Source organism: Apteryx rowi, unplaced genomic scaffold, assembly GCF_003343035.1.
Source record: "Apteryx rowi isolate R43461 unplaced genomic scaffold, aptRow1 scaffold_251, whole genome shotgun sequence".
Taxonomy (NCBI): domain Eukaryota; kingdom Metazoa; phylum Chordata; class Aves; order Apterygiformes; family Apterygidae; genus Apteryx; species Apteryx rowi.
Genome location: NW_020448875.1, coordinates 151,277 through 176,765, shown reverse-complemented (window position 1 = coordinate 176,765; position 25,489 = coordinate 151,277). Strand labels below are relative to the sequence as shown.

General features: G+C 62.6%; 1 protein-coding gene across 2 annotated transcripts; it reads left to right on the top strand.

Moving 5' to 3' along the window:
• The first annotated feature begins 8,588 nt into the window (after positions 1–8,588).
• On the top strand, positions 8,589–25,483 carry EPHX2 (epoxide hydrolase 2). Of its 2 annotated transcripts, XM_026066971.1 has the most exons (19): positions 8,589–8,718; positions 10,928–11,012; positions 11,180–11,339; positions 12,748–12,938; positions 13,050–13,172; positions 14,370–14,444; positions 14,844–14,939; positions 15,624–15,702; positions 17,623–17,657; positions 18,244–18,270; positions 22,252–22,337; positions 22,652–22,763; positions 22,902–22,976; positions 23,614–23,659; positions 23,746–23,848; positions 24,037–24,106; positions 24,205–24,285; positions 24,666–24,724; positions 25,077–25,483. In XM_026066971.1, the coding sequence occupies exons 1-19, from the start codon at positions 8,618–8,620 to the stop codon at positions 25,159–25,161; spliced, it is 1,689 nt and encodes a 562-aa protein (XP_025922756.1). In that variant the 5' UTR covers positions 8,589–8,617; the 3' UTR covers positions 25,162–25,483. The 2 variants fall into 2 exon arrangements, with proteins under 2 accessions (XP_025922756.1, XP_025922758.1); XM_026066973.1 differs by lacking the exon at positions 14,370–14,444.
• Positions 25,484–25,489: the final 6 nt, after the last annotated feature.

Genomic DNA, 25,489 nt, shown 5'->3' with positions numbered 1-25,489 from the left:
GGGACCAGGATGGGGTCTGCAGGGTGCAAATGTGGGATGGGGACCAGCATGGGACCGGGATGGGATCTGCAGGGTGCAAATGTGGGATGGGGACCAGCATGGGACCAGGATGGGGTCTGCAGGGTGCAAATGTGGCTTGGGGACCAGCATGGGACCGAGATGGGGTCTGCAGGGTGCAAATGTGGGATGGGGACCAGGATGGGACCGAGATGGGGTCTGCAGGGTGCAAATGTGGGATGGGGACCAGCATGGGACCAGGATCACAGAATCATAGAAGAGGTTGGCAGGGACCTCTGGAGATCTTCTAGTCCAACCCCCCAATCAAGCAGGGTCAGCTAGAGCACGTTGCACAGGATTGCATCCTGATGGCTTTTGAGTGTCTCCAAGGATGGAGRCTCCACAGCCTCTCTGGGCAATTTTTTCCGGTGCTCCGTTACTCTCACAGTAAAGAAGTTTTTCCTCATGTTCAGACAGAACTTCCTCTGTTTCAGTTYGTGCCCGTTGCCTGTCGTCYTGTCACTGGACACCACTGAAAAGAGTCTGGGATAGGGTCTGCAGGGTGGAAATGTGGGGTGGGGACTGGCATGGGACTGGGATGGGGTCCATGGGGTGGAAACCTGGGATGGGGACTGGCATGGAACTGGGATGGGGTCTATGTGGTGGAGACGTGGGATGAGGACTGACACGGGATGAGGATGGGGTCTGCAGGGTGCAAACACAGGTTGGGCACCAGCATGGGACAGGGATGGGACCRCCACGGGACCGGGACAGGGCTACTTTGAGAGGGAGGATGGTCCTCTGACTGCAGGAGGATGGGCAACGCCGATCTCCCCGCTGCTCACCAACCTCCTGGGTGAAGACTCAGCCCTCTCCCCAGAGCCGTCGCTCTCCTTCCTGCCTGCTAGGAAATTTAATGCGCARCCTCTGCATCCCTTCCTGCAAATGAAGCCCAGGGCTGCAATTTCAAGCCCTGGGGGACCTGGAGAATTGTTTGCTTCCTTCCTTTTGGGAGACAAACGAGGAGGCAGACTGCAGCGTGGAGGGGGCCTGAATTCGCCGCTCTCCCCCCCCGCCGTGGCGCTGCCTGACGCCGGACCCCATCCCGAGTTTCTCTGCGCGGCCCTGGCTGAAGTCAGGGTGGTGGTGGCCCAGACGTCCTTGCGTCCTCGGGGTGCTCGGTACGAGAAACGCGCGAGCAGAAGAGACCGCGGAGCCAGCGCCCCGGCATCCAGCGCCTCCCTGCTCCGTCGGGAGCTGGTGGCGAAGGCGGACGGGTTTGGTGGCTGAAGATGCTTGATGGGATCACCTGGAGCTGGCACGACGGGGAGGGAGGACGAAGGAGCGAGGTCTATTGGAGGGSCTGGAGTCAGCTGGGAAAAGCCGGCGGTGCCTGGGTGCTGCAAGATCCTGCCTGGGACCCTGCGCTCCCAGCTGGGAATATTGACCTGGATCGGCCGGTGCGTAAAGCGAGACCAGGGGAATTAGGGAGAAAGATGTGTCCGGTAAGACTGCGGCGAATTAATTAGGGAAAAAAAAGCCAACTCTGTTGATTTGCTGGAGAGGGAAAAACGGCGCTGGCTCCTGGCAGGGGATGCGAGGGAGCCGGAGCCGGGGCCAGACGGCGGCTGGCGCGAGCGCTCGCTGCGGCAGGACCAGCTGGCTCCAAGCCTGGAGAGACCCCACGGACGGGGCAGGCTGGGATCCCACACCGGGTCTGTCCGGGGTCCTGGGGCCGGGGGAGCGATCCAAACGCTGCCGGAGCCACCGGAGCAGCTATTTCGGAGGCGGAGGGGCAGATCGCGCTGCAGACAGCAGACGAGCGTGTGGTTTCCCCTTTTCCCCCTTGACAGCGGAGCACGGAGCTAACGCAGACGCAGGGATAACAGATGCTCCCCGACGCCTGGTACAGCGCAACGCGTCTTTATTATGCCGGCTGCAGCTCCGTAAAAAGTGCTGGCGAAGCCCAAGGGTATTTCCCTCTTTTGCCCGGCCTTGGGGTGGAGGCTCTTGCACCGCAGACGTACGGGGGCACGTGTGTCCCCCTCCCCRAGCCCTCCAGCCTCCTGCCAGCAGGGTTTTTCTGCTTCCAGCTGTTTTCCAGCGGCCGGTGCTACCTATAGGCTAGGAGAGCCCTAATTTCCAGCCTTGACTTATATCTGGCCAGTCCTCCTGCAGCGTGTGATCCAATGCTTTCCTGCAACTTCTCCTGCCGCATGCATTTATCCGCAGCGATCCCACCCCCCCCCGTCGCGGTCTCTGCTCTCGGACCGAGGTGCCGGCCGCTAGCGACCGAGGAGCAAAAAGGCTTTCCAAACCAGTGAGCCGGGATAACGCGCGCCGAGCGCCGCGTCCGGGCTAAAGGATTAACCGGGGCTGGAGGCAGGCTCGACCCTCGCTCAGCCCTCGGGCCGTGACGTCGGGTTGCTCACCGTCGAGGCAGAGCCGAGTCCCAAAACGCCTGGATCCGGCTCGCTGGGGTTGGTTTTTAGCAAGCTCCCGGACAGCGGGGAGCCCCAGGAGCCCGGGCGAGGGCTGGCGGCATTCAGGCCAGGCAAGCGACGTGACGTCGTCACCTTGGACGTCGGCGTGCGGGTCCAGCTAGTTGCAAACGGCTATCGGAAAAGGGAGCCTGTGTGGGAAAAGCACTACGGAGAGGAGCGAAGGGGGGGGGAGGAGGAGGTCTGCGGCAAGAGGTTGCACGCTGGGTCCGTCTAGTTCCTCGCACGGAAGAACCGGAGCAGAATTGCACGCAGCCCGCCAAGACCCGCGAGGCAGAAAACACCCAGCGCCGAGCAGGGATGGACTCAGCGGCGCCGGGAGCCTTTGCCGCAGGGCTGGGGCCTCGGCTYGCTCCCCGGAGCGGTTACGCCAAAAAACCGCGGTGCGGATAAGGGGGAAAGCGGGAGAACGCTTCTCGCTGCCCGGCGGTTCGGAGGGGAGACGGCGAATGCCAAGGCGCTCCGGTGCCACTCGACCCGGTCGGGTGCCTTTGCGCTCATCCGCCCCCAGCCCCGAGCTCCGGCAGGAAAAACGCGGTGAAACGCTTGGCGCTAGACCCTGCCGGATCGGGTCGCGCCGCGGGAAGCGGAGCAGCCTGGCGGAGGATCGGGGCAGCGCGTCTCCGAGGGCGGCGCGGAGCGGGCTGCCGCCCTTCGCCGGGGACGCCCGGCTCCTCCAGCGTGAGCATCGCTGAGGCCGTTTTGCAAAATCCCTATCGGTGGGATCAGCCCCCGGCTCGCGGTGCTAGCGAGCATCCCTAGGAGAGGATCCGCGGAAACGGGCCGGGGCTGGCGCAGAACGGGGTCCTACCAGCACGCGCAAGCGAGGCGGAGCGCGGCAGAGCCTGGCGCGGCGGCGTCCGTTCTCCTAGGGCTCCCCGGCGCCGTTCGCAGCCCAGGCGGCCGAGCGCCGCAGGCGCCGGCTCAGCTCGGCTTGGAGGTGGCGGGAAGCGGCGTCGAGCTGCTCGGCGAGGCGCCCGGTGAGCTGCAGCACGTGCGCCAGCACCCGCACGCCCTCGCGCAGCCTGCCGGGGCGAGAGAGCCGGGGCTCGGCGTCAGCGAGCGGGCGGCGGGCTCCTTGCAGAAATCCTGGCGGGATCGCCCGCCTCGCAGAGCGGGGCGAACCCCTTCGTCACCGTCACGTCGCGGCTCGGCCGCGCTAATTCTTTTTAATCGCTAACGAACGGCAAGCCCTTTCCCTTCCGCTGTTCCCTCATCGTGCCCTGCTTACGAGCGGGATCGTGCCCCAGGAGAACTTCTGGCCGGCCCCTTTGCAGCYGTTCTCGTAATCTTAAATTAAGGCTTGTGCCTCTTCTGCTTTGCCCCGCTTGGGTTAAAAGCAGGGATAAASACAGGGAGATACAAGGACTAGGAAAGGAGAGAGAAGTGGGACGTGCTGCAAGGGCTCGGGGACCGCTGATGGCACCCTTGGGTGCTCTGAACGAGCCCCGGTTTGGGTGTCTGCAGCCCAGGGCTGATCCCACCCGCGGAGTTCAGGGTCCTTCATCCTCCCGAGCGCTTTCGCTCCAGGGAGCAAGAGGAGCATTTTCCACCCCGTGTCCCCGGCTCGTCCCCCCCCACCACCACTGCCAGCTCCAGTGGCAGCTCGGACACTTACTTCTGCCTCTTCTCTTCCACCTGTGGGTGATCGGCTTCGGCCACGTGCGCCTCCAGCTCCCTGCGGACGTTGTCCAGGCTCTCCTGAAACTCCAGGTTAGCCCCRTGGATGGCAGGCAATGCCTCGGTGACGATATCCCGGTAGCGGGCTGGGCCGTCCTCCAGCTTGGCCGCGGTCTCCACCTCCTTCAAGCTGGCCCTGGTGTCCTGCAGGAGGTTCTTGAGAYGGTCCAGCTCGTCCCGGGTGGCGGCAGACGGAGGCGGCCCGCGGGGGCTGCAAGGGCTGGGCGCGTAGAAGGTGAGGCCGCAGCGCCCGGCGCCTCCGCGGGGGTCCCCCGGTTCGGCGAGGTAGCGTCCGGCCTCGTCCATCCGGATCGCCGAGGCCGCGCCGACGTCGCCCTCTCGCAGCGCCCCACGGGCTGCGGGCACCAGCGCCCACAGCCCCACGACGAAGCACCACGCGGCGCCCTGGGGCACCATGGTGTCCTGCGGGGAGACGAGGAGCTTCAGCGCCCTGCCGCGGCCGATTGGGCCAAGCGTTTTCGGGATGTTCTGCCCAGCGCCAGCGATAAACCTGCCTCTGCGTTTCCCCATCCCAGCGGAGCTGGTGCATCGCGGGTGCGGGAGAGCACCGGGAAGGCGAGAAAAGGAGAGGAAAATGCTCGTTGCAAAGAGCTCTGCYGGGAGACACGCGCCCCATCGGCATCCTCGCCGGCCCCGCGGCCAAGCGGAGAGCCAGGCACGGCCCTTGGAGACCCTATGGGTCCCCACYGGGCTCGGGCGTCCCCCACCGATGGCACCGATGCACCTAGGCTGGATTTGTCCTCCCGGCGGGGTGAAGCTGTGTTACCCGGGATAGACAGGCAGAGCTTGGTTCTGGGTCTCACGGGGATTAAACTAAAGCAGGTTTGAGGAAAAAAAAAAACCTAACTCTTTGGCATTGCCCAGAAAGATATATTTTTTTTAATGCCAGGACCTACTTCTCTTCAAAACGACCCCACTCCAGAATCCATTGAATTTAAACGAGGCAGATGTGTCTTTCCGTGCGGTTGGTGTGCTTTTCTGCCTCCTCGGTGGCCCGGGCAAAGGCCGGAAGGTGAGACGCAAAGCCAGGGCCCGGAAACGGGCAGCGATTTCATTATTTTTTTAACTGCGATGCTTTCAAGCTGCTCCTTAATCCTGCAAAAAATAGGACTCCGGGGGTTTTTGCCCAGCCAAAGTGAGTCCTCGGCGGAGGAAGCCCCTAGGGAAGCGCGTGTCCCCCGGGACGTGCGCGTATCACAATGGACACCGGGTCCCGCTTCGGGTTCCTCCGTCGGCCTYGGGTCGCCCCCGCGCGCTCCGCAGGGACGCGGGCTGCGGAAGGACCGGCAGAGCCCCGAGCGCCGCCCGCGTTTTCGGCCTCGGGTTCGGAGGCGCCGTGCCCGGCTCTCCCCGAAACGTGGCTCATCGCCCCGGGGCAGCGGGGACGCCGAAGCGGGATGGGGCCCCTTGCGCATCGCCCGGCACCCGGCGAGGGGGAAACTGAGGCACGGAGGCGGCGCGGCGAGGGCTGGGAGGGTTTGGGGGAGGCCGATGCTGCCRCTGGGTGCCCCCCCTTGCATCCGGCGCCCCCCCCAGCTGCTCCTCGGCTCCCAGGCTGTGGAAAACCGGGAGATGCCAGGCCGGCGGGGACGCAGACAATCGGGCTCTTTCAAAAACCGCCACTCCGAATAGTTGGCGCCGACGCAGCGGCGCGGGTGCCAGATCCCGGCGGCGAGGCCGGGCGCGGGGGCGAGAGGGCTTCGCTGCATCCCAACCGGCAGCCCGCTCCGCCTGGGAGAGAAACATCGCTTCCCGGCTCYGCGCGGAGCCTGGGGACACGTCCCCAGCCGGGGGGGGGAAGGAGAAAAGGGGGCGAATGCAAATCCCACCRCCGGGCTGAGGCTCCGCTCTCATGTTTCCCCCCCTAATCGCTGGCAGCTGTTCCGGGATGGAGCTGGAATAACCGTGCGGAAACCAGCGCAAGCGACTGGTGGGAGGCGAGGAAAGAGCCAAGGCAACGGGAGTCCTTGGGTGCAACGARCTCCTCGGTTCTCAGGCGAGGCTCGGAGCCCTGCCTCCACGCCGGCCGGTCCTCGCTGCCCTGCGAGGCTTTGGCGGGCGAGCTAAACCGGAGGGCAAATTGCAAATCCCGCCCGGCTTAGCCTCCGGGAGCGCCGGCGCTTCGGAGGTGCCTGGCGGGGACGAAAGGGAGACGCCGCGAAACCGGCTGCCTCTCGGCCGCCGAGGTCGGTCTGCTCGGTAGCTGTTTTTTCGCCGACGGCAGGGCTGCAGCGGACGAGCCCGAAGCCGGCGGCGAGGAGGGAACGTGCCTTGGAGGGACGCCCCGACACCAGCTGCCGGCTTGGCGCGGCGGTCCCCGGGCGATAAGAGCGGATGTTCCTGGGAATCCATCCACGGAAAGGGCTGGAGATGCTTCCCCAGCGGGGACCGGGTTGTCTTTGGTGCTGTTCCAGCCGGTTTCAGCTCAGAGGCAGCTAAAAGCAAGAGGTTTAGCCCAGTCCTGCTATGAGTTGGCCCGGTCTCAGTAAGGCGTAACTTTGCTGGCATTTCGCTGGCACCGGGGCTCCAAACCAGTGCTGGAAATAGGCTGGGCTGCGTCTGCTCCTCTTTCCTGCTCCACATTGAGTGGTTTTGGCTTCGTTTGCTCCCAAGGAAATAGCGACGGGAGCGCCAGGCCAGCAAAGCGCTTCCTTTCCCCTGTTCCCCCCCACCAGACCCAATATCCCCCCCATCCTTGGCTCTCCTCCGGGCTCCCCGGAGTCTCCGCTGGATGGGGCAGCCTCCCCCCCCTTGCAAGCTGCTTTCCGATGGCTGCATCCCCCTCCCAAACCTGCTTTCCTGGAGGAAGGGGATGAGTGCCCTGACCCTCCTGGTTCCCGCAGCGATGCGCTCTGCGGCGGCGGGATGGCAAATCCCACTTTGCAAGCGGGGAAACTGAGGCACGGGGCAGGACTTGCCTCGCGCCGCCCAGAAACGCGCTCTGCAGCGAAACTGCTCCCTCTTTCTCTGCGCATCCCCGTTCCTGCCCTCCCTTTTGCTCCGGTGGGAGACCCCCCCMCACACACAGCAAGGCAACGGGACCTGCTCATGGAGGGCATGGGATGTGCCGAGCCTGCCAAGGGCCCACCGGTCCCTCCCGCCCCTGTGAAGGTCCTCGCTTACCGTGGCGAAGCGCTCGGCGACCCGCTCCGCGGTGGGAATGCAGCCTTATCCCTGCAGGAAGCGGCGGCAGCCGTCCCAGGCGGCGAGGCAGGGCCGTCCCTCCCTGCACACACACACACACCACACACACGCACACACGCATGCCGGGCACGCATCCCAGGCATGCCGCTCGCTCGGCTGTGCCGAGCTCCAGCTCAAAGCCGCCGGCGCCATCCGGAGCCAGGAGCYGCTGCCCCAGGGCTGTGTTTTTAGGGCGGAAAGAGCAGGTTTCAGGCCGGCTGGGCTGCATAAATCACGCCTGGGGGGTAACACGGCTCTGCTAAGGGGCTGCGGGATGTTTTCCCTTTTCCATCCTCAAATTGACTGTCTTCCGGAGATGGAGGCTGCGGCAGGTCGCTGCACCCATCGCTGGGTGCCCCCGTCCTCTGCACACCTGCAGCACCCGTGAGCACGGCAGCGGCTAAGTGAATCAAGAGGTGTTGTTGCCCTCTGTCTCCCATCGTTAACGAAGCTGTCGCTAACGATCTGCTCCCCTCCAGAGCCTTCAGCCCCTTTGGGCTGCTTCAACGCTGCTCGACGGAGCAACAGCTTTCTCAAAGCCAGTGAATTTCATAAAAAGCACCAGCTCAGCCGCCTCCAAGACCCCCGAGAATCCACCCAGGAGAGGGCCGCAGGCAGGAGAGAGCCGCGATGAAGGCAGGCCTGGACGGGTCTCCTGGGAGCCAGGGACGAAATTCATTTTTATTATAAAAATAGCCAGCGAGGAGGAAGAATTGTTAGCTGGCCCCTCGTTAGTGGAGGAATGAAGCATGCAGATTCGATTAGCGGTGCTGCTACGTCCTGGGGTGCCACAGGAGCCCGGAGGGCACAGGAGGAGGTCAGGGGCTCACCAGAATTAGCAGAAAATGGGATTACGGGGAAAAAAATGCCAACCTGCAGCCAGTGTGGGCAGGGAGCTGGAGGAGAGGCTGGGCGGCGGGGGTGGAGATGCGGGGGGTCCCACAACGCCCACGTGTGGGGTCCGCAGGTCCCACACCCCGTGGGGCCGGGGCGGGAGGTGCTGGTGGGACCCAGGCGTCCGGGGGAGGTGTCCCCTGCGAAGGGCAGCGGAGGGGAACGGCTCTAGGACCCAGGGCGGCGTCATCCGCGCAGGGGCGTGGCCTCGCCCTGGGGGGCGTGTCCCGACGCCCCTGGGGGCGGGGCCTGCGGCGCGGCGGAGGGGCCGTGGCGGCGGCGGCTTTCTGGGGTCACCGGTTTGAGCCCCGGTGTCGGTGTCGGTGTCGGTGCGGGCGGCCATGGCGCGGCGGGCCGTGTTGTTCGACTTGGGCGGCGTGCTCTTCGGGCCCGGCCTGCAGCACTTCCTGGGCTCCTGCGAGCGGGATTCCGCCCTGCCCAGGTACTGCCCGGCCCGGCCTGGCCCGGGCTGCGCGGCGCGGCCCGGTCCGATCCGGCCCGGCGCAGCGGCAGCGTCACCCACCCGCCCGCGCGGCTGTTGGCCGCAGCCCCGCTGGAGGCCCGTGGGGACGAGGCGGCAATGCTGTGTGTGCGGCGCCCGCCCGTGCCCCGCGGCAGGGCTGGGTCGGGGAAGGGGGCAGAGACCCCGGGGGGGCGCAGGGAGCCCAGTTTGGGGACGGGGCTGCCGGCTCGGGGGCCCCGCCTGGGGCTGGGGGGCAGGCTGGGGGTCCCTGACCTGAGGCTGGGGTGCAGGTTAGGGGAGCCCAGGCCTGGGTCTGGATTTGGGGCGAAGAATTGGGGGATCCAGGCCTGGATTTGGGGTGCAGTTTTGGGGGGGTCCAGGCCTGGATGTGAGTTAAAGATTTAGGGGGTCCAGGCCTGGATCTGGGGTACAGATTTGGGGGTCCAGGATTTGGGGTGAAGAATTGGGGGATCCAGGCCTGGATTTGGGGTGCAGTTTTGGGGGGTCCAGGCCTGGATGAGAGGTGAAGATTTGGGGGGTCCGGGCCTGGATTTGGGGTGTAGGTTGAGGGGATCCAGGCCTAGATTTGGGGTACAGATTTGGGGGGTCCAGGCCAATATCCATCACGTAGGCTGGGGGTCCATGGCAGGGGTTTGGGGCACAGCCTGGGGGTCCCCCGTCCCCTCCGAGGGGCCCCRCTGGCCCCTTTCCAGGTGTTGTCCTAAGGTGTCCCCGTCCCCCTGGGACACGGGGGGGGGTGACACAGGGGGGACCCTCCTCACTCCCCCACGTTCGGTCCCTTCCCCTAAACATCCAGGCTTCCAAAAGCGCCCGCAATGCTGACGGACACAACTCGGTGCACGTTCTGGCCCGGGCTCGGCTGCGGCGATCGCCTTCGACACCGCCGCAATCCTCCGGCACCGCTCCGGGGACCGGCCTCCCCTCTCCGGTTTTGCCGGTCTTCGGCAAACGCTCCGGTTTTTGGACCCGGCCCAGCAGGCTGCAATCGGCTGCTCAAACTGGTTCTCGCCCAACCCTGTCGGTTTTGGGCTTTGCAGAGAGGGGGCTGGGCAGGGATTAAAAAAAAAACAAAAAAAAACCTGCTGGAGCACGTGGAGTGGACGGAGCAATAAATTTTTAGATTATAAGGCAATAAAACACTTCTTGCTTCATGTTATAAAAAAGGTGGCAACAATTGCTGGAGCACATAAAGCCGCTATTTTTAAATGACTCGCGCTTCTGTCGGCTTGGTGGAGTGCTTTGTCCTAAAGCCAGCGACTATAATCTTGTTTTATTGCTGCCTGAGAAAGCCTTCTGTGGCCCTGTGATAGGGTGAATTATTTTTCCTTAGCTAGAGCCTACAAAATACCTTGCTCTTCGCATTATTTTTTTTTCCCCTGGCAAATCTCGCTGTTCGCGTGTTTGAGAGGCTTCTGCAGAGCAAAGTAATTGAGCTGCCATAGGAAATAAATGGACAGAGCTGAGATAAATATCTCCTGCTTCTTTAATGAAGTGGTGATGCGCTGAAGTCTTAAAAGGAAGCAGGGAGCAGGGTTGACTTATGCTGCTGGTGGGACATCCAGCCCTGATGCACGAAGCTGGAAAGGAAAGGTGGTGCTCCAACTAATACGTTGTTAAATATCCATTTAAATAACAGCATTTTAAGGGCTGACTCATAGGTGTGGGGCCGCACACCCATGCCTACATCCAGGAGGTGCAAGGAGATGCTCCCTCCTTGCTCACGGGCTCCGTCACCTCCAGAAGGTGGGCGAGATCCACCTCCAGAAGGTGGGCACCAAAGCGCGGGCAGGAGTTGTGCTTGTGGTTAAAGCATTTCAGAGTTGCGGTGCGACTGTTTACAGCTGCCGCTGCGGGTTTCCAAATGGAAAATTCCTAATAAAAAGCAAAAGGAGCAAAGCGGTGTTGACAGGGAAAAAACTAGGTAAGGTTCCCACTTCAAGGATGTCCCGAGCTGTTGGCCACCTCCAGCGTGTTTTGTGCCCTTGGGCTGCCTGGTCTGGTCCAGCCGTGGCCGTGCGCTTGCGCCTCCAGCTCCCCGCAGCATCCGACGCCTCCTTCCTCCCCATCCCATCCCATCCCATCCCATCCCATCCCATCCCGTCCCATCCCATCCCATCCTGCGGCAGCCCCAGGACCAACCTCTCTTTCCCCCCCCCCTGCTTTCTAGGAACTTCTTGCAAAAGGTGATGTTCGACGGCGGCAGCGACAGTCCGTACGCCAAGGCGGTGAGGGGGCAGATCAGCTTGTCCCAGGTGAGCAGGCGGCTCGGGGAGAGACCCGGCGAGCGTCGCCCGCCTCTCGGATGGGGCGCGGGCAGCTCCGACTCAGCCCCTCGGGAAGCAGCCGGGTGCCTGGGACGTGCTCCGGGCGCCTCGTTATTTCTAGGGTCGCTTCGAATGACTGTCCGCGTCTTTCCAAGCTCTTCTCGGAGRTGGAAGAGGGCTGCAGGAAGCACGCCGCCGCCTCGGGGGTCCCGCTGCCGAAGACGTTCTCCGTCGCCCGGGCCTTTGAGAGCATGGCAGCCAAAGGGAGGATCAACACGCCCCTCCTGCGGGCCGCCGGGGCGCTCCGGAGGAGCGGTGGGTGCCCGGCGTCGTTTGGGGAAAGGGATGCTGAACGGCGGCTGCTCCCCTCCTGAGTGCAGCCGGTGCCACCACGGGGTCCCACCTTGGTCCACGCCGGTGGTTCCCAATAGTTCCCATTCCGAGGCCGAAGTTTATGCTCTTCCGCCTTGTGATGTTGTGAAGTTTCCCACGCGTAGGCTGAAAATGCTCCGGTGGCTGGGGATGGAGGGACAGCTTGCTCGAGCTGGCCCCTCGCGCTGCCTTCCCGCGGCTCGCCTGGTCCCGGGATGGAGACGGCGGCCACCACTGAGCCCCGCGCTCGGAGCGCTCCCGTGGGACCGGGGCCCTGGTGCGCTGCTGATTCCCGCGGCGCTCGCTTTCCGGAGCGCCAGCTGACGCCGTTCCGAACGRTGACATTTTGGGGCTCGCTGCTTCGGCGGTGCTTTCCATCTTCAAAGCACTTTCCTGATGTTGCTTCGCAGCGTCCGACTAATTACATATTCTGAGCGCTGGTACCAGATAAATCAGGCATGTTGTCACCGAGCCAGCAATTAGCAGAACGTTGTAGCTATTCGCCACGCTCCAAATCCCGCGGGAGAGCGTCGACTAACAGATAACGCAGCTGCAGAGGAAGGGAGGCCAGTTCATTAGCTCAGGCTCAGTCCGGGGCTCCTCGATGTGCCCGAGCTCTGCATCACGTCCTGCCCRCGCTGGGAAGGTTGAGCCTTGCTTTCCTAGAAGAGCAAATTTGGAATAAGCTCAGCAGCCGACTGCAAAAGCCAAAAAAAAAAAAAAAGAAAGACCCACGTTGCGATTCACGCGAAACTTTTGATTTGGTTTGATTTTTTTTTTTTTTCCAACGGCATCTCAAGTCTTGCGGATTTTCCCAGCTCTGTTGCTAAAAGCGGCGAGGCCGGACAGGCAGAGCTGCTGCTGCGGGCAGGACCGGAGGGTGCTTGATGCTCCCGGCACCTGTAGGTTGTCTGGGCGTTGGGGCGCTCTCGCTTCGTTACGCTAAGCTCTTTGCACCGAAGCGTGCGCTTAATCTGCCGTTTCCCTTTGGAAACCGCTGAGGACACCAACTTCTTAAAACGGCTCCCGCTGGAGCCGCCGAGCGCGGCCGTTCGCGCCCTCAGCCAGCTGCAGCGAACGAAAGTCGCGCTGCTGCGTCCCGGCTCGTGCTGGGCGTCCTCGCTCCCTCGCCCGCCGCGGCGCCGGGGTCTCTCGTGCAAACGGAGATTTGCCAGCTGGAGTCTTTAGGCCGTGAAGCGCTGAGCGACGCGTCTGCTCTTGCCCCAGAGAAACGAGAGGCGATATCAAACGCTCGCCCGAGAGCCCAAGGGGGGGGAAGAAGCAAGGCTTCTCCCAAACCCTCCCGCTGTTAGTAGCCCGCCTGCCTGTTAAACGCTCTGCCTTCTCCTAGGATTTAAGACCTGCGTCTTCACAAACAACTGGATTGACGACAGCGCTGGGAGGCTCTTCACGGCCGCCTTGATGAACGTCTTGCGGAGACATTTCGACCTGGTGATCGAGTCGTGCCGAATCGGAATGCGGAAGCCCGACCCGGGAATCTACAGCTACGCGCTGGAGGCGCTGCAGGCGCAGCCGCAGGAGGTACCACCGCTCGCCCCGGCAGTCTTTAACCACTGTTGAGGTGTCTCRGTCCAAACCCGCTGCAGCTCTTCCCGCGGCTGCTGACCCCGCTTCTCCCTGGCTTAACTGCAGGTGATCTTCCTGGACGACATCGGTGAGAACTTGAAGCCGGCCCGGCAAATGGGCATGGCCACCATCCTCGTGAGGGACACGGAAACTGTTCTGAAGGAACTGCAGGAGCTCTCCGGAGTCCAGGCAGGTAGTGGGGATGGGTGCCCTGCCTGTCTCCTGTCCCCTGCTCTCCTGAGGATGGGTGCTCTGCACCTGCGGGTGCCCCACTGCCCACGTCCTGTTTCCAGCAGGGCATCTAGATTCTGTTCTCCAAAGCCAGGAGCAATGACCTTAGATCCTCCTTTACTGGGTTTGAGGAGGTTTTGTGTACCTTTGCTTGGCTGTAGCCCAGTGGAAAGGTGAGGAACTGGACAAGTCCTTCCATAGACGATGTGGCCTTGCCTCCAAACTTGCTGCAGCGTAGCACAGGGAGCAGAGCTTGCCTCAGTATGTGGAGGAGCTGTAAGTATATCTTAGCAGCTAGTGGTCGCCCCGGAGCAGATCCCCGGCGGGAGCTGTTTGACTTGCCCTGCTCTGGGATCTGGTGTGGGCACCCGGGAAGGAGAGGATGAGAGGTGGAGCTGTGGATTTTAAAAGCTGGTGGGAAGAAGAAGCAGGACGAGGGAAGGCAGGGAGGTGCTGTGAGATGAACCCTCGAGCGGTGCTCTCCCTGGCTCCCGGCACGGCTGGCTGTGATGCCCCCGAGCGCGCTCCTAAGAGCGGTGTTTGACTCCGCTTGGCCTGGACGCAGCTTTCTCCTGCGTCTGCAAGAGCTGTGAGGTGCAATGTCGCTCCCGTCTCTGCCCAGAGCTCCCCTGCTTTCCCTGCCTGCCGGCTACGGCTCAGCGCTGCTGCAGGGATCGCTCCGCAACCTTTGGTCTCGCTGTCCCCAGATGGACCAGGGAGATAAAAATACAAACGTAGCATAAAACCGCTCGCTGCTTGCAAGACCGCTGCAACGTCAGTGAAATACAAAGTGCGGCGCGCGCGTGGGCTGCGTTACCCCAGCGCAGCGTTTCCAGGAGCTCCGGCAGCCGCGTGAGCGCGGGCTTGTTGCTGACCCGCGGCTCCCTGCCATCTGCCCCTTGTGTCTGCCTGTCGTTTCGTGTTTTCTGCTTTCCTGCTGTCCTGCCAAAACCCCGGTAAGCTCATCCTATGTGCAAGCGATGGCCTAGACCTGCTGGGTCACGTCCGTCGCAAAGGCGCAGGCGTCCCAACGGAAGCAGGGCTGGCTGAGCAGGCAGAGAAGTCCTCCTCCAGCGCAAATACCATGCGCTTGCTGTGCTCCAGAGCAGGCTCAGTGTTTGCCCCAGAAATCAGCTCGCTTTCTTTGCCCCGTAGCTTCTGGGCCAAGAAGAGGCGCTGCCGATGGCCTGTGATCCGATCAACATAAGCCATGGATACGTGCCGATCAGGGTAGGGTGGAGGGAGCTGTCTTGGTGCGGGGCTGCTCGAGTGCTCTGGGGAGCGAGGGGTGAAGGAGCTGGACATGAAGGGGAGGATGCTGGGTCCCGTGCAAGGATACTCCAGCAGGAGCTGGTTGAAAGTGCTATTGGGTTGTCTACCCTCATGCACGATCTTCTGTCTTCACCGAGCTGCTCCTGGAAGGGTTGTGCAGAGCCACCCGATCATTCAGATGTTCCCCCCGGTGCCAAAATCTGCTGATGTGGCTCAGGGGAGGCAGGAAAAACCAGCCGGGAGCGGTGTCACGGGTTCCCAAGCCTTGCGGCTGAGCTGCGTGCAGGTGGTGGGTTCGGAGTGCGGGATTAAGCTGAGCCGTGTGCTGCTGGTAAGGGCTCTCTGTCCCCTCTCCAGCCCGGGGTCCAGCTGCACTTCGTGGAGATGGGGCACGGCCCCGTCGTGTGCCTCTGTCACGGCTTTCCTGAATCCTGGCTCTCCTGGAGGTATCAGGTAAGGGATGGGTGCAGGTCCCGGAGAGGAGATGGGTGGGAGGAAGGGGACTGCCCAACCTTGCATGGGGGCAACTGGCTTCTCATCCCTCTGCCGCTCGCTTGCATCTCTTGCTTCGTGCAACCCGCTGTCAGCACAGTTACTGCTGGCCGTGTCTTGACCAGGCTGAGAGCAGCTACCAGGTCCTGGAAGAGGGGCAGGCGTGGGGGCTTCTGCTTGCACAGAGTCGTACACCGGGGTTGTTTCCACAGGCAGAGAGACCTTGTGGCATTAGTAGCACGCTCTCCATGCCAGCCCCACTCATTTCTGCTTCAAGAAGTCTTAGGAAATTGGCTGAGCGTGATCCTCTGGCATGCCGGCTTCTCTCGAGGAGCTGGCAGCGTGATGCTCTGCGAGGGAGAGGGACTGGTGCTGCACAGCCGGTGCTCCCGTGCAGCCCTGGGATTTCCTGGGCTGCCCCTCCAGCCTGGCTTGAGCTTTGAAGGACGGGGGACGCAGCCCTGGCATATTCATCCCCGTACTACGTCCTCACCGGCCCGTGTCTGGGCTTAAAACCCTTTAGAGGACATCCATAATGGGCATTACTAGCACACTGTTGTGTGGACAAGTGTGGCTAACTCTGACTCAAGGGAGAGGGAAGTCCTTGGGGGTTGTGTTTTCTGAAGGCGCGCATTGCTTTCCTAGATCCCTGCTTTGGCTGATGCTGGCTTCCGGGTCATTGCTCTGGAGATGAAGGGCTATGGAGACTCCACGGCTCCACCGGGTGAGTTGGGTCTCCCGTCTTCTCTGGGGTGTCCCCACTGGGGGAAGGAGAAGGAGGAGAAGATCTTCCCCAGATCTCCCAATCCYGATGCGGGACGGGGCCATAGCTGGCAGTCACGCGGCCAGGGTGAACAAGGAGATGTCCAGGCTGAATCTGGAGAKGCTTTCTGTTGAGATGACTGGAGGTGGGGGACTGGCAGAAGCTTTGCAGGGGAGATCACCCAGTCTTCTTGTGAATCCAGGGCGTTTAGGTCAATGTAAGGTACTGCAATGTGCTTCCTTTTGGTGAGGAGAGTGGGGTGACCCRGTTTCTGTTCTGAGCAGACTGCAAAACTTCGCTGTGAACTTCTGAGCCCCTTTGCTAACCCAGGACTGCGGCGTCTCTGCTCGCTCCCTCCACACCTCTTGTGGTCTTGTCCTCTCCTGGTTTGAAGGGAATTCATTCGGGCAGCCTCTCTCCTGCCTTGGGTGCATCCAAGGAGCAGCTGAGATGTTCCAGCCCTCATGCATCTGGGAGGGTTTTGGCCCGAGACAAACCCACTTGCGGCATCCCGGTGAAACCGCTGGCACCACAGCAATGTTTTGGGCGCTGAGCTGATGTGGTGAGGTCTCTCCCTCGCCGCCTTCCTCCATGTGTTTCCATACGGCTCTTTTGGCCAAGGCCCTGCTGTGCAGCCGGACCAGCCCTTGCAGCAAGCCTGCACAGAGTCAGGCCCCGGGTTTCTCGGGCAGATCCGCACGGCGCTGCTCACCGGCTGGGCGATGAGCCGCCCTCTCCGGAGGCGACCGGAGATACCCCAGCGAGAGGCGGCTCTCGGAGCCTGCGGGTGCCGGTAGCCCCTTCACCCCCAGGTCGGGGTGCGGGTGAGACGCCCGGCACCATGCCTTGCTCGGAGCCAGGAGGGGTCACGGCGATGCTGACCAGCGCCATCCCTGCACGWCTGCCTGCGGGCAGCCGGCACCGACCCCGTTCTTTTGCAGCCTCCTCCCCTTCTGCTTTGCTTGAGGCTTTCACGTGGCTCTGACCCAGCAGCCGGGAGTCCGCTTGCGACTTCGCCTTTGGAGCCTGTCTCTGCCGGAGGCTTGGAACCGCGCCGTCATGTGATATCCAAGTCACGCGCGGCGGATTTCTTTTGTTCCAGCGGCTCCTCTGCCTCCGGGGCGCTTGCGCGTCGCYCGGGCGCTGAACGCCAGCGAGAAACGTCAGCGCTAAACAGCGGCGCGGGCGGCTGCTTGAAGCCCTTTTGCTGGGGGCTCAGCCGCCCTCGTTAGCAGATTGCTCTTTCGTTAACCGAGGGCAGACGTCGGGCCAGGCTTGCCGGAGTGAGACGGGCAGCCAAGAGCTAGCGGGTGGCGCTGGCCGAAGCGCCCCGTTCCCCTCGGCTTTCGCCAAGAGCCCGGCAAGGGAGGTCTCTTGCACGCGACGGTCGTTTCCAGGGCTCGTCCCCAGAGCCTAGGGCTGTCTCCAGCCCCGCGGCTATTGCCAGCACCTGCCTTTGCTCCAGCAAGACGGCGCCGGACCACGAGGAGCAGCTGAGTGCCCCGGTCGCAGGTTGACCTTGCGAGCGGCTTGCCCCGTGGCCGCGTGCTCCATCGAGCTGCTGCTGCTCTCCTCTCCTTCCCGCTTGCAGAAGGCTTTACCTCCAGCCGGGGCAGATTTGCCTCCTTATGTTTGCTTGCGTCAGTGCAATCGCTCAAATTTCTGTGGCTTGAGCGAGTTTGATAGCGCGTGCTCGCTGGAAACATGGGAGAGTTGGGCACTTCCACCGATACCAACAGTGGCATCCTCAGCTTATCTAAAGGCTCGATGTTACCTTAGATGCAGCTGGGGCAATGGGAGACGATGAGAGCAATCTAGCAGTTTTAGCCTCCTTAGAAATGTATGAAYGTTAAAATGATGCAAACTACATCTTTCTTGCAGACATAGAAGAATATTCCCAGGAGAAAATATGCAAGGTGAGAAGCCGTAGCAGAATTACACGGCCCAAATGAATGGGTGCATGTTGGGAGACTGTGGCTGGAGTCCCAGAGTGAAGGCTTGGACCGTGCATCCCTGGGAGCGGTGGGAAAGGACTGGGGGAAGGTGGGGGAGACAGARGGGAAGTCTTCGGGCTGCTCTTATCCCTGGGCCAGGTAATTCGCCTAGCCCAGACAGCAGAGTAAGTGCCGTTCTGGTTGAGCCGCGGCATGGATGTCCCAGATCTGCCTGCAAGGCCTTCAGCCACGGTGTAAAACCCAGGGAGATCTTGTGCAGCGCGAGCCCGTTGCTTTCGAAATATCCGTGTAGGTGTGGGGTGGGGTCCCTGTTCAGAGGAGGCTTGCAGSGTCTCCTGAGCAGGTGGTGCTCGGAGGATGAGCTGCCCCTATCCCATTCCCTGAATCCCAGCCCGGCACGTTCCCTTCCATCCCCTCCCTTCTGCTATATCCTAAAGCTGCCTGGATCTGTGGGGTCCAGCACTGGGGAGGGGGGTGGTCTGGGGCAGTGTGGGCACGGTCCTGGAGAAGAGATCTGACTCTTTCTCCCTTCTCCTCCTCTGCACAGGATCTGGCAATTTTCCTGGACAAACTGGTGAGGAATCGCCTGCGATCTGTCCTTCCCTCTTGCCARGGTTTGGCTGCGCGTCTGCGCCCGCCTGCCCTTACGGCTTGTTCCTTCGCTGCGTGATGAGCAAGCGGTTAACGAAGCCCTGCTCCTGCAAATTGGCTGCTTCATTCAGTGAGCTGGCAAAGCTCAGGGCAGAAGGAAATGGAAAGCAGATGCTCACTTTTCTCCTTTGCTTCCCTCCTGGATCCTATCCAGGTAGTGCCCCCTCGCTCTCCCTGCCACGTGGGTGTAGTTGGGGTCCGACTTTGACGGAGCAGCTCCTAAGCTCTCTGATTCTGCATGCGGCAGAGATTTTATGGTAGCTSTGGTCAAAAACCTTGATGTAACCACAGTTGTAGCACCAGTGCAGGTACTTAAGTCCTCCTATGCATCACGTTTTAAAGCCAAAACGCAACAAGCCGTGTGCCTGTAGTGTGGACACCGGCATGCACAGAGGACTCCAGCTGATGGTCCTCCAGCTGGGAGGGCTCCTGGTACCTGGCAGCTGTGAAGCGAGCGAAGCCCTGGCTTTCCGTTGGCCCTGGATGGGATTTTTTGGGGTGGGGGTATTCGTAYGACCCAAGGTCCATGGTGAGAACCACGCTAGGCATCCTTGGGAAGAGCCTGCATTAGGTCCTGCACTGGGATGCCTTCTCAAGGACCTCCTGTCCTTGCTGAGGGCAGGGAAATCAGCTGGCTGGGTCTATAGCTCGGTAGTGTTTTTGTAAACCAGCAGGATATTTGCAAAGCAGGGAAGAGGGACTCTGAGCCAGTAACCGGCACTTCTGGATTGCGTAGTGGGATTTTTTTTCCCTTTTTTTTTGCATTTCTCTTGGACAAAATTGGGTAGGAGCTTCCTGTCAGTGCATGGAGACAGAATAGCTCTCCTGCTGTTAGACGGATACCCGACTGTTGTGCATCGACKGTGCTCTGAACTGGTTGCGTTGTTGTGCGTGTGCCTTCCTCCATGGGGTCGTTGTCCCGAGCTGCCTGGCAGTGGGGGCTGCAAGGAGAACGCGGCCCCGGTGATCCGTGTAGCTCTCTCGTCTCTCATCCCGTTTGAAATCATGGCAGCTCCCAAGTGACTTGCAGAGCAGCTGGGGTGGATGCGTGGATTAATTCYGCCTCTCGGCAAAGATCGGATCTGGTGTCGGTGCAGCGTCTGATACATCCTCTGCTGAAGGCCAATAGAGCTGCATTTGCATGAGAGATGGAGATGACGATCTTGGTCTCTTCGCTCCTGCTCCGGCAATTATCCTTGCRTCGTTCCGAGACTGCAGCGAGCGCACGTGGCTTCCGGGGCTCCGGTTTTTAATTCACTGAAGCAGGGCTGGTTCCCGGGGGCTGGCGGAGAGGGCGAAGCGCAGATGTGACCTGTGAAGTGAAGATGTGTGGTTGGACGGGACGCGCCATCGGCGGCRTCCCGGGAGCGGGACCCTCGGTCCCCCTGCCCTCCCCGAGCCCGCGGTCCCCGCAGGGACTTGCAGCGACAGGCGGGGTGGCGTCTGCGTTTGCTGCCGGCCGTGCCGTGCAAAGGAGGGTGGCTGGGGCGAATCCCTCTGGGTGGGAATTGGCTCTTTGCCCTCTCCACGGGGGGCTCCTGGGTGCGGGACCAGGCTCTGGAGAGAAACGTGCCGCTCAGCCCCGCTGCGCCGGGTTTTAAATCTCACGCACCGTTTATTATTTCATTTTTTTCCTGCATCCATCCCCTCTCGCCGACCTTCGCGCGGCGCCGCGGCCCCCCGAGCCCCCCCGGTGCAGCGAGTCGGATGACAAGGTCAGCAAATTGCCGCCTCCTCTCGGCCGATCCCGCTGCATCCATCCTGCCGCCCCGCGCCCCTCCCCGTCCATCCGTCCGTCCGCCTTGACAGCGGCGCTAGGGCGGCCGCGAGCCGTTCCGGGCCCGCTGCGAGCGAGCGCGCGCCGGATTGATATCTGCGCCTTTGCAAAGACGAAGTGCGTGCGATGGTTGGGGGGGGAGGGATGCCAAGGTCCGCAGGGCTTTTTCCTTGCCGTGTTGTGAAATGGCTTCCGAGGGAATGCGTCCAGCTCTTAAAGATGGACCCTTCGGAAAACGCTCTGCTACTCTTTTTTTTAAAAAAAAAAAAAAAAAAAACAGGAAACAACGAAAAAAACCAACTCTCAGGACCCGATTTTGCAAGGGCTCCTCGTTCGACCGCTTTTGTTCTTTTTTTGCGCTGACGCTGGAGCTGGGCAAAACGCTTCCAGCCCTCCTCCCCGCCTGTGGTTGGAAACAGAGTTTTGGTGGCCTTAGCAGAGCGGGAATGGGATTTAGGGAATGTTTTCGAGGGCGCGTGGGAGGGGCCCGGCGAAAGCAGGCGCAGCTTGCGTTGCGTCTTCAAGCGGTGGCGGCTCGGCGCGCAGCGGGCTCGGCTGCCTCCGAAGGATTCTGCTCGGAAACGCCGACTGAGCCRAAAAGAAGAACGATGCCCCTTGGTGGCAAACGGGGCTGAAACGGGTAGTTTGGGGCTCCGCTGCCCGGTTATCCTTACAGCAAAAATGCTGCTTTCTTCCAGTTGAGACTGGCCTGATGCCCGGCCTCATCCTGCCYGGTCGGCAAGGGAAAAGAGCCCCGGGGCTCATGTCTCTCCCTGGGCTCCTTTTCGGACRTTGTGGTTTGGGTTCCTGAATTGCTCATGGAGACATCCCTCCTGGAGCAGGCATCCAGCACGGGGAGGCAGAGCTCTCCCAAAGCCTCTCTGTCGGCTCCCGGTTGAGCCTGAAGGCACCGGCTGGTGCTTCCATGACAATTTTTTGGATGGGAGAAGGGGCGCTGTGCCGTCGCGTGGGTGCAAAAGGGGGGTCAGTGCCGTTCGGATACGGCCCGTTGGAGCCCGGCTTGCGTCTGGCCGGCGAGAGGGAGCTGGGCAGCGGAGCAGCACGTCTGAGATGGCTCCAAGAGCRGTGCTTTCTTTGGGAATTTCCTCCTTGGTTGCTCTTAGTGATGACTTCAGCCTCCCTCCAAGCAGGTGCTTTGCTCCTAGTTGAGTTTGCCCGGGTTTTGCGGTGCCCCTCTGCACAAGATTAAAGATCTGAACCTCTCTTTGGTAGCTGCCTTTCTGTCCCCGTTAGATGCTGGGTCCATGCAGTCAAGCCTTGTCTTGCTTTTCCTCTGGAGAAGCTGAGGAGTTGGGATGCTGCGATCCGTGTGAGGCGCGTCCTCGCCTTGTTGGCCGGGCTGCCTTGGTTTTCTCTGCCCCGTCTCCTAAAGTCGGCATCCGTGTTAGAAATCTGGGCCCAGGACCTTCCGGCAGCAGTTTTCCAGACGTCCGTGTTCCTCTCCCTGCCCATTTGGTTGAGTTCCCCCTTTGGGACAATCCAGGGGAGGTTCACGGAAAACAAGTGACTTTTGGCATCAGCTGATATTTGCGCTGAAGCGGAGCCCTCAAATGTCGCTGAGCAGCTTCGGCGCGGGGCTGCCGGGGGGAGCGTGGGCAGGAGGACCGATCCCACCTCGCTGGAGGGGGCTCAGCCCCCGGCAGGTCCCAAGGGATGGATATGGATGCGTGAATTTTGGGTACCGTTCCTCCGCGGGAGTGGGGAGAACGGGCAGGGGCAGCCCTGGCTTGGAGGAGCCGCGGTGGCCCCGGGTAGGCGGGCGAGAGCTCGTGGTGTGGTGGGGGACACCCCTCCCCTGGGCCAGGTGCCCACGTCTTCTCCTCTTTGCCTGGTGCCTTTCGAGATGTGACTCTGGGGACGGGTACAGCCCCGGGCACGGTGAGGTCGGACTCCTCTGCAGGTGTGAGGACAGTCTTGGTGGCCAGCAGCTCCTGACCTCCTCCCCGAAGGACCAGCGCTAGCGATGCAGACCATCGGGGTGATGGCCCCGGTTTGGGACATGTCTCGAGCACCTTGGTGACCTCAGTGTGCCTTCTCCTCCGGGGGCACCAGGCGCTTAAAACGTCTCACATTTCGATGTGCCGCCTCTCTCTCTCGCCCCGGCAGGGCATYGCCCAGGCTGTGCTCATCGGCCACGACTGGGGAGGTGCCGTGGTGTGGAACATGGCGCTCTTCTACCCCGAGAGAGTGAGGTGGGTCCCCCGGCTCCCCCCGATCCCAACCCACCAAGGGTTTGCCATCATCGCGTTGAGGTCGCCCGTCATCATCCCGTTTAACCGGGATGGACCAAGCTGCCCGGCGTGGTGGCCACCACGATGGAGACAAGAAGCGGAGCCGAGAAGCCCCCAGGCTCAATACGATAGAGGCCAAATCCCTGTTTTTGAGTTAACGCATTATTTCGCCCCAAACCCCCCAGTCCCGTGGAGCTGACCCCCGTGGGCACCCCGGACCGCCGCGCGCCGCGGGGCTGCTCTCCCGAGCTGACCTCCRTTCCCTTGCGTCCTAGAGCCGTGGCTTCGCTGAACACCCCTTACYGGCCCGCGGACCCCAGCGTGGACATAGTGGAGAAGATGAGAAGCCTTCCCACCTTCGACTATCAGTTCTACTTCCAGGAGCCGGTGAGCGGCAAAAAGCTTCTGCGCCTCAGACTCGCCTTGCAGCCGCGGAGGCGAAAGAAATACGGTGGACGCTGGGGACCTGCGTCCCGGAGGACAGGACGAGCGTTGGTGTCTCCTGCCACGGTTCCTCTCTTGTAGGGCGTCGCGGAGGCAGAGCTCGAGAAGGACATCGGCAGGACCCTGAAGGCCCTGATCCGCTCCATCCGCCAGGAGGTGGGTGCGGGGCTGGGGACGGGGACGGGGACGGTGCGGGGGTTTTGGCCTGAGAGGCGAGGGCCAAAGAGTGTGGACGGGCYCGGCTGGGAGAGCAGCGATTCGCAGCCTGGCTGGGTGACCCAGGGATACAAAGTCTGCAAAGTCTGCATTTAGACAGCCATCAGTAGGGACCAGAGTGAACACATCCTTGTGAGCGGCACAGGCCTCGCTCCTGTCTGAGACTCTCAGCTGAAGCTGAGTGCGGACCCATAAGACCTCTGGAAAACTGCCCTGCTGCCAGAGGAGGAATGGCCCTTCACCGGGAACGGCGCAGTCCGCGTCCGGGGGCTTTGAGCAGGCGGCACGACCCGGACGGTGCCACTGGGAGCACACGTGGGCTCTTGCTGCCCTTCTGCCCCGACAGCGTCGCTTCAAATCACTTCATTAACCTCCTGCTCAGGCTGGAAACGTTCATGTGTCGCTTCAGGGTAAAAAAAAAAAAAAAAAAAAAAAAACCTTTGGAGTTTAAAATAACTGTGGCCGCGAGGCTGCGAGGCGCCTCGGCTTATCCGCGCTCTCCTGGGGGGGAACGGCACTGCCGGGGGGGGTTAGGGAATGTGCTGTTAACGGAGATGCTTCCCGTCTCTCCTCGCAGGACCGCCTGCCTTCYGCGCCCGGCTTCCACGGCATCCAGCGGCGAGGTAAGGACAGGCGAAGGGAGCGGGGAGCTCGGCGCGCGGAGCGTCCCGGCAGCCCTCCGCCCTTCGCTGCCCCCCTACCCCTGCAGGAGGGCTGCTGGTCGGCTTCCCGGAAAACTGTCCCGCGAGCCGGATCCTCGGCGGCCCCGCGCTGCAGTATTACATCCGGCAGTTCGCAAAGTCCGGCTTCAGGTGAGAGCTCGGCTCGGGGCGGGAGCGGCGGTGCTCCCGGCCGGAGACGGGCTCCGCCGCTTCCCCATCGCGGGGAATAGCGGTCGAGCCCGCGGTCCCGAGCCGGCGCCGTCCTGCCCTCGCGCCGACGGCCCCGTAAAGCTCCGGTTCCTCTGGCTCTTCCTCTTTCCGCCCTGCCCGGTTCGCAGAGGGCCGCTGAACTGGTACCGGAACATGCGGCCCAACTGGCGCTGGGCTCTGCTGGCCAAGGACAGGAAGGTAGGAACGGGGCGAGCGAGCGCGTGGGGCGAGCGCGAAGGAGCCCTCGCGCAAATCCGCCGCCTCCCTCTTCCCTTTGCCGCCTGTCTCCCCTGCAGATCCTGGTCCCGGCGCTGATGGTCACTGCTGGGAAGGATGCCGTCCTCCATCCCAGCATGAGCAAAGGCATGGAGGAGTGGGTAAGCGCACATGTTCTCCCCTCACTAAGTCGGTGCCCGAGGAGATCCCCGCAGCCGCCGTGCCCTGGGATGCTACGGGATCGTCGGCATGCAGCCGAGCCATCCCAGGCCGTGGGTCCCGCTTAAATAGCCGAGCCATGGGAATGCCTCTGGGGCTCTTCCCGGCAGCAAGGAGATGGAGCGAGTGCTGCAGCCGCTACGAGAGCGGGGCTGCGCTCGGCCCGGCCGGGGGGGGATAACGCTGGAGAAGGGGGAAGAGGGCGGCGTCGGCTTTCCCTCGGAGAAAGAGCTCCCGAATCGGCGAGGCGGAGGGGGAGCCGCCTTGGCCGAGAGCCCGGCGCCGACGAAGCTCCCCTCTGCCCTCGCGGGCCGCTCCGCAGATCCCGCAGCTGAGCCGGGGCCACATCGAGGAGTGCGGACACTGGACGCAGATGGAGAGGTACCGTGYGYGCGRCCGGGGCGGCTCCCGGCACGYGTGGAAAACCCGGGAGAAGCAGCGYGGATAAAGGCTTCTCCCGCGCGGGGCGCGAGAATAAAATGCAGCGGGGATGCTCCGCGCCAGCTCCGACCCCTCGCTGGGACACGGAGGCGTCCGCGGGATGTCCCAGGGCAGGGGAGGGCGCTGAGCAGGATGCTAGGCGAGATGCCACCTCGGAGGTGGTCTCCCGTCCCGGGTCCGGGTGCATCCGGCGTGGGTGAGCACCAGGCCCCCGGGAGCCGCTCCGGAGGAGGGGACGGGGATGAGGTGGGGGCATCGATGGTCTCACGCGAGGTTCCTGCCTTCCTCCCAGGCCGGCGGCGCTGAACGAGATCCTCCTCGAGTGGCTGGAGAAGCTTCCCGACGGCACGTCGCTGCCGAAGATCTCCCGGCTCTGAACGGCGCCGGGGCACAGCCGTGCATGGGGTGGGGGGGGCTTGGTTCGGCGCTTGGGGTGTAATTTTCCGGATGATTTTGGGGTTTTTTTTGGTGGCGGTTACGGGTGAGCCGGATCGTGGCGTTGTGCGCGCCGGGGCCGAGCTGAGGCCGTTCGCTGACCCCCCCCCCCACGTCCCCAGGGCGTTCGGCAGCGCGAGGAGCCCYGGGGAAGCTCCCGTGGGAGCAGCAGGCACCCGATGGACGTGGGGCGCTCCGGCCGGCGGCGTTCCCGGCTGCCGGGTTATCTCGGCGGATCCCCGGCGCGAGGCATCGCCCCGCGAGCGGCGC